Source organism: Microcaecilia unicolor, chromosome 14, assembly GCF_901765095.1.
Source record: "Microcaecilia unicolor chromosome 14, aMicUni1.1, whole genome shotgun sequence".
NCBI lineage: Eukaryota > Metazoa > Chordata > Amphibia > Gymnophiona > Siphonopidae > Microcaecilia > Microcaecilia unicolor.
Genome location: NC_044044.1, coordinates 32370140 through 32378571, shown reverse-complemented (window position 1 = coordinate 32378571; position 8432 = coordinate 32370140). Strand labels below are relative to the sequence as shown.

Genomic DNA, 8432 nt, shown 5'->3' with positions numbered 1-8432 from the left:
ATGTATTGCTAGTTCTAACTCATTTTCATCTCATTTGCCTTTGAGTCCTTCTAGAAGAGTCTCTGATGCCCATTTGGTTTCTAAGGGATTAAAGTAATCATAACACCTGAAAACAGAAGCAAAATGCAAATCACTTCCTGTCTCCCGTGTTCCTACAGTCTGTCACATAGCACTTTCCCCTAGAGGCCCAATCCAGCAGTACTAAAATAATATTTAAACCTCCAACTTCTCAGAGACAGAAGCAGCATGAGTTCCCCATCTGCGTGAGTTCCCTTATGAATATCAAAAGGTCACCTTGCCATTGGTAATGTTTCTGTGGACCTCCTGCTATGTGCCTGTGTCCAATCACTTTTTGTTACCTTGACAAAATAAATATCTGCCTGATCCACTTCGTAAAAATGAAGAATGGAGTCAACCAAGATGGAAGTGGAACACGGAGGCACTAGGTACGACCTGCAGACAATCGAGAGCAGTATGTCCAACCTCTGCCTTATTAACATTGCTATTCTTATTAGTTGAATGAATATATATTTAGTAACATATGCATATCCTCAAGGTTCTGTACCCCAAATAGCTTTCCATTGTTTGAAGTCAATAGCAGCTTTGTATGATTAGATAATTTTATATTTTATATAAAAGATAAGATGTTTTGGTTGTATATAGAGAAAAGCTGACCACGGTACTTGGCACCCTATTAATGAAGTTAATGGGTAAGAGAAGTCACACTCTGTTTATGAGCAGAAGGATTTAAAGTGATTTGATCAGGGTGCATTAGACTTTCTTACAGCCCGAGAAGAAAGTATTTTCTGGAGACTGAATAGCCCCAGGACAAGGGGTAGAAGACCCGAAAAGGAATGTGAGAAAACACTTTTTCATTGAGATAGAGGTGGACAGCTGCAACAGAACTTCCAGTGGAGCTCAACGAAACTGAACCATGGCAGAACTCAAGCATTCACGGGACAGATTTTAGGTCAGATTTATTAAAGAGTTTGCCTTTTATGTATCTGTTGGAAAAAGGGTTTGTACATCAATCTCAAAGAGACCTTAGAGGTGGAGAAAGAGAGAAGACCACAGCAGAAGTAAGACCTGTGACAACACACTACACTGGTATGTATGGAGGGAATCAAGTGGTCCTTCCCTGCCTGAACCTCCTGTGCTTCCCAAAGATAGGAGATTATATTCCTGCTTTTTTTCTTCTTTATCAGTCCTTTTCTGATTCACTGTGGCAGGCATGAGGTGGAAACTAGCTTCGCAGCTGCAGGTTGAATTCCCAAGATCAGGAGCAAAAGCATTCTGCAGATATTAAATAAAAATAATAATGGTCCGTTTCATATTCTTGGAGATTCAGGGGAAATTAATTTATTTCTGTTTGGTTAATAACACAGCAGGAGAGGGATAAGTGAAATCTAGATTATAGACACAAGATGAAACTCAATGACTTATTATTATTATTCTACTTTCAAAAGATGGTTTGGAAAATTATATACGATGGTGTATCACCCTGTAACTCTTTAATCCACAATCGGGATCATAACCCATAAATAACAAGGAACCTCAAAACTCCTCATGGAGAACCCATTGCTACTAAGGCTTGGTTCACCATTCAAATAAGAAGTAGGGTATTATCACTGGTTCCAGTGAGGAAAAGAAGAGAAAAACAACCACCCGAAAAAACTCAAAATTACTTGAGAAAACCGGATAGCCTAAAAACTCTTCTTCCCCTCTACTATCGAAAAGAGTTAAACTAGGTGCACCACCCCTCCTAGAATGTATCAACCCACTGATACTCATCCATTAATTAAAACCTGGGCCCCAATCCTGGAAAAACTCCCCTGTTTATGCCAACTAGAGGAACACCACGGGATTGTTAAATCCCCATAGATTAAACCCGTCCTCCTGTTTACTCCAACAGTCACTTATCTGAATGATGAAAACTCGGGGCTCATTAAGTTCAATGCATCCAGGCTGATGGTAATCCCATGTGGAGCTGATACTTGACTGTTCAGTTATTCGAAACACCATCCGTGTCTCCCTTCTGACTGTTCTTCGACAAGTGCGCCTTGTTTCACCAAAATCAGGCTGCTTCAGGAAGGTTCCTGTCGCGGATCCTACTATGGACCTCGTGAAAAATAACCGAACTCACTCAAGATTAAACACAGCATGCACTGTTCAAATGGCGCAGATAAGAAAGAGTTACAGGGTGATACACCATCGTATATAATTTTCCAAACCATCTTTTGAAAGTAGAACTTGTATTATACGGGTTTTGGAAATTCCCTGTTTTGGTTTATAGAGTATTTTATTATTATTATTAGCATTTGTATAGCGCTACCAGACGCACGCAGCGCTGAACACCTGACACAGAGAGACAGTCCCTGCTCAATAGAGTTTACAATCTAAAATAATACAGTCAGACAAGACAATTAAGGGTGAGGGAAGTACTGGGTGAGAAGGAACAAGGGGGAAGGCAAATGAGTAGTGGCTAGGAGCCAAAAGTTGGGTTTTCAGCATAGATTTGAAAACAGGTAGAGATGGAGCTAGACGTACAGGCTCAGGAAGTCTATTCCAGGCATAAGGTGCCACAAGAGAAAAGGAGCAAAGTCTGGAGTTAGCAGTGGAAGAGAAGGGGGACGACAAGAGAGATTTGTCCAGTGAGCGGAGTTCACGGGGAGGAATGTAGGGAGAGATGAGAGTGGAGAGGTAATGGGGGGCTGCAGAATGGATGCATTTAAAGGTCAGTAAGAGAAGTTTGAACTGTACACGGAAGCGGACAAGTTTATTCACCCTTGATATATTTCAAATAGGGACCCCTTTTACAAAGCAGTAGTATTGTACCGCTGATTTGCCATGCGCTAATTTGGACCCTGGCGAAAAGGTCTACCCCCAATGTCTGCCATTTTTAAACACTGTTGTGCTGGGGACTTAATAAGAGATCTTACCGTCTCCTAAATAGGTGGCTGTAAGGTCTCCACTGGGAAATGGCCACGTGGTAAGTGTTTCACTTACCGCATAACCATTTATGTCCCCCATCCAGAATTTCCTTTTTCCATGCGGCAGGAAAAGGGGGGGGGGGGGGGGCTCTGCACGTGGCAAACTAACAGAGGCCCATAGTGGAACATCTATGTGGCGTACAATATAGTTACAATAACAATAAAATATTTAAAAGAAAGGACACCATTTCCAATAGAAAAGAAGAAGAAAGTCATAGCTCCGCCTGCCCTGATACATAAGTACATAAGTAATGCCATACTGGGAAAAGACCAAGGGTCCATCGAGCCCAGCATCCTGTCTACGACAGCGGCCAATCCAGGCCAAGGGCACCTGGCAAGCTTCCCAAACGTACAAACATTCTATACATGTTATTCCTGGAATTGTGGATTTTTCCAAGTCCGTTTAGTAGTGGTTTATGGACTTGTCCTTTAGGAAACCATCTAACCCCTTTTTAAATTCTTCCAAGCTAACCGCCTTCACCACGCTCTCCGGCAACGAATTCCAGAGTTTAATTACGTGTTGGGTGAAGAAACATTTTCTCCAATTTGTTTTAAATTTACTACACTGTAGTTTAATCGCATGCCCCCTAGTCCTAGTATTTTTGGAAAGCGTGAGCAGACGCTTCACATCTACCTTTTCCACTCCACTCATTATTTTATATACCTCTATCATGTCTCCCCTCAGCCGTCTCTTCTCCAAGCTGAAAAGCCCTGCAGGTCACATGCCCCCACCATCAGATTTCCCAATTAAAAAGTATCAGTCATTAAAAGTCTTATTATGTTTTTAGTTCTGTCTTAAATTTTTAATAAGCAGTCTCTAAACGTAAATATTGCAGCAAATGATTCCAAAGCATTGGACCTACTACACTAAATATAGAATCACAAATGTCAGCAAGATGAATATGGTATCCCACCCATTTGCAGGCTCAATGTGGCTTACAGAGTTTTGTTATGACATTGTCATTCCAGAATATCAGATACAGTTAGTAGTGTGAAGAGATTAAGTAGGGAAGAAAGAGGAAGTGATTGGGCGGGTGATAGTAGAAGTGGATTTTCCTAACTGGTTGGGTTGGGAGAGTGAATTAGTGGAGCTGTTGGTTCTCGTTGTAGGCCTTGTTGATGAAGTATGTCTTCAGAGATTTGCGAAAGTTAATTACTAAATTACTAAAAGGTTTTGTTGACAGGAGTGTAAATTGTGACCGGGAGCATAAGGTATTATTAATAACTGAAATACAAAAATTGGGGAAAAAAACAGTGTTTCAAATTCTGTGTATAAGAATGAGAATTTTAAAGAGAATTCTGGCTGAGATTGGTAACCAAAGTTCCATTTTAAGTAATGGGGGTGACACGGTCTCTACGCTTTGTTCCTGAAATCATTTTCACTGCCATGTTTTGAATTCATTGCAATCTCAATATCTGCCAAATGAAAGCCCTTGAAATAAGGCATTACAATAGTCTAAATGCCCAAGAACTAGGGAATGTAGAAGGATACATCAAGTCTTTGAGTCAAAACAAAATGTGAGTGATTTGTATGTTTAAAGAGGCATTTCTGAACAACCATGGAAATATGTGGCTGAGAATTCCAGTGTTGGTCAGTGGTAACTCCAAAAAGAGCACACCTGATGCTGTAGAAGGATTAATAGATGTGACAAATATTTCCACCTGCTATAATGGACGGATAGAAAGATATTTAGATATACAAATGGACACTGTAGAATAAAGGGATGAATGGATTCTATGGATTGATATAATGAATGGATGGATGGATATATAGAGATGATGAATCTGTAGACTGATAATGGATGTGGATTGTGGGATGGACACTGTAGAATAGACAGATGAATTCTATGGATTGATATAATGCATGGACTTTATACGCCAAGTTACCTGGGCATAGGTTTGAATATCAGCCAGTGACTGGTTAACCAACCCATACACTCAATGCCAGAGGCCAGAAATGCACAGGCATATAATATCCAGGCTTAATTCATCTCGTACTGTGAGTGGCTTACAAGCTGCTTACTGCCGTTGGCTAAATATCGGACCCTATATTAATATATTGGATGGACAGATGCAGAGTTCTCTCTAAGATGCACAGAAGTCCTCCAGCCATGCTCCACCATTAGGAGTTGGGCATCCATACCACAGTTTCAGTTGTCTGTCTTTTGCGATTGAAACCTCAATAACGGGAATATGGGTGGAAGACTCCCATGGGTTGCAGACCTGGGGAACAAGGTTCAGTTCCCCTGCAGCTTTGTGTGACCTTGGGTGAGTCACTTAGCCCCAGGGTACAATATATAACATATTATGAGCCCATTGGGGACAGTGCAAAGTATCTGTAATAGAAATTGTAAACTCCATAGCCACCTCAGTGATCTCTTGCAGTATATCAAGTGTTGAAAAGAAATAAATAAAATGAAAAATATTTCAGTGCCAACACTGCATAAATGAAGAGTATAGAATAGACAGCTGGGCATTATTTGCGAGTACTTTCATGCTGCCTTTCTGGCAAAAGATTGCCCAAGATAATGTATATTATAGACTGATGTAATTTGCTACACTGTTCCCTCTAAGCTAAGGGGGAGTTCCTCCACCTATAGTCCTGCCAGTGGAGGGCACTGTTTCACTATCACATTTTCAGTAGTGAGGGACAGGCAAGCTCTACAGGACTCCATGGAATATGCCTATCCATAGAGACTGAAAACATAATATTGAAGCACTGCCCCCTACTGGCAGCAGTGTAATTGGAGGACTTCTGCTCATCTTAGAGGGATCAGCGATTGGCTGGATATTTCTATGGATGGTTGGATCCTGCAGAATGCAGAAAGGAAAAACTGAAGCTCGACTTTGAGACCCTGAACTCTTAAAGTATCTACGTTCCTGCTACAAGGTCTGGCTAGACTTTAATTTTGAATTTTTTTCTCTCTCTCTTCCTATCGTTTCAGCAAGTTCTGGAAAGTTGAACATGGAGAAGAGAAACCAAACACAGGTCACAGAATTCCTCATCCTGGGGTTCTCCAGTCATCAAGACCTCCAGATACTGCTCTTTGTGGTGTTCCTGTGTATTTATCTGATGAACCTGATGGGAAACCTTGTCATCCTGGTACTGACATACTTCGACCCTCACCTCCACAAGCCCATGTATTTCTTCCTCAGCAATCTGGCCCTCCTGGACATGTGCTTCACCTCCACCACCTTCCCCAGGATGCTGATCAGCAGTGTCACCAAGGACAGAACCATTTCATTCTCAGGCTGTCTGGCCCAGCTCTACCTCTTTCTGTCCTTTGCAAGCACTGAATTCTTTCTCCTCACTGCCATGGCGTATGACCGCTATGCAGCAATCTGTGACCCCTTGCGTTACCACCATGTCATTAACAAGAGGGTCTGCATCCAGCTGGTTGCTGTCTGCTGGATAACGGGGTTCTTAGATATTGCTCCTCACACCATTATGATCTCCCAGTTATCGTTCTGTGACTCCAATATAATCAACCACTTCTGCTGCGATCTTACGGCACTGATCGAACTCTCCTGCAGTGACACCTCCGTCATTGAAATGCTGGTCCTGACAGAGAACATGTGTCTGGTCTCAGGCTGCTTGCTGCTCACTGCCACCTCTTACGTCTACATCATCTCCACCATCCTGAGGATCCGCTCTGCGGAGGGAAGGCGCAAAGCCTTCTCCACCTGCTCCTCCCACCTTGTCTCCGTCGCTCTCTTGTACGGGGCTGTCTTCTGTGTGTACATGCGTCCGGCGTCCCTTTATTCGATGGATCAGAACAAGCTTTACGCGGTGCTGTACAATGCCGTGGTCCCCATGTTGAATCCTATTATTTACAGCCTTAAGAACAAAGACGTGAAGTGTGCGCTGCGGAAAATCATAGCAAGGGAACAAATTCCGCAGACGTGATTGTAGGGTGGAGAAAAGAAACATTTATTCATTCTGGTTATCTTGTGAACAACTGGGAGTCATTGCAAGTATGTTGCTTTTTAAAAATGGGTGGGTTTTTTTTAAAGATATTTTGCTATAGGTTCCTTGGTATGAATTTAACCCCCATATGAAATGTCTCAGAAGTTATTGTTTTCATACAGGTCTGCTGGACCCTCAGCTCTAAAGCTCAATTCTGTATCAGAGAAGAGGTGAGGTAAATAGGTTTACTACTCATTTTCCGGGTAATTTCAGAAAAGATGTTTCACACATATATCTGTTCTATGCCAGTGTCACCCCGAAAAAATGGTTTGCCACCACACTTTAAGTATATTTCTACTTGTCTGGCATCTCACAGTCATGCAGTCCAGTATCTCTCTCCCTTGCCTCTCCCCAACATGATCCTGCATCCATCTCTGCCCTTCCTTCCCCCTGCCCCCATGATCCTGCATCCATCTCTGCCCTTCCTCCCCCCCCATGATCCAGCATCCATCTCTCCCCTTCCTCCCTGCTTGTCCCCTTCCTACCTCCCAATGCTGCCGTCCTCCAACCTTCCAACATGTTTGCAAAATGTCTGGCCCTTTTTAAAAGCAGGCCTTGGCACCCAAAATAAAAATGCTAAGGACTAATGGTCTCCACATCCTGTAGAGTCATCACACAAACAAAAACCCACCTGGCACTGGAAGGAGCAATGTACTGTTCATGAAGTGATAATCATAATTTAATATTTATTGTAAGAAGGATAGCTCCATTGATTGGGAATATGGAGTTTGTGATACAAAATTGAAGGGTTGGGATTTCTATTAATATTCTGTCCAATCCTGTAGAAAATGCAGACTTCACTCCCAGACAGAAGAATTTGTTGAGTAAAGTATAAATTATAACGAAAATTTTACCTGGTAGCTGAAACTGGCTGGAGGGGGAGGGTTTCTTTATGCGTAGAAAATCCCAGTGTCTTAAATTACTAATTTAAAATTTGGGGTGGGGGTGTTATGGCTTGCCCCCCCCTCCATAACTAGCTTGCTTCCCTATTGCCAGCCCAAATATTTCTATATAGAGATGCCACTGCATGGACAAATATGCCTGATAACAAGATAGGAAGGGGCATTTTCGACATGACATCTATGTCTGACTTTGGACGTTTTGCTCATAACATCCAAAATCCAATTAGCAAATATAGACATTTTCAAAAAAGCAAAATGTCTTATCTTTTGTTTTTGAAATTACCCTTTGTAACAGGGTTTTTTTACATTTATCTTTTTAGGCCATTTTTGAAAAAAAAAAAAAAAGCACGGACGTGAAAAACAGAGAAAATCAAGCCATTGGGATGTAGGAGGAGGGGCCAGCATTTTTACTAGACTAGTCCCCCAGGTATCACAGGAGAGCAACGTGGAACCCTAGGGGACACTGCAGTGGACTTCACAGAAATCCTGCCAGGCATATCTGGTATGGTGAACCCTCCAAAACCCACTACCCCCCAACTGTACCATTTACTTGTGTACGAAGATATGAAAGAG

At 42.1% G+C, this 8432-nt stretch overlaps 1 protein-coding gene across 1 annotated transcript; it reads left to right on the top strand.

The window, feature by feature from the left end:
* The first annotated feature begins 5955 nt into the window (after positions 1–5955).
* Positions 5956–6897, top strand: LOC115457388 (olfactory receptor 5V1-like). The gene has a single exon (XM_030186806.1). The coding sequence runs from the start codon at positions 5956–5958 to the stop codon at positions 6895–6897; it is 942 nt and encodes a 313-aa protein (XP_030042666.1).
* Positions 6898–8432: the final 1535 nt, after the last annotated feature.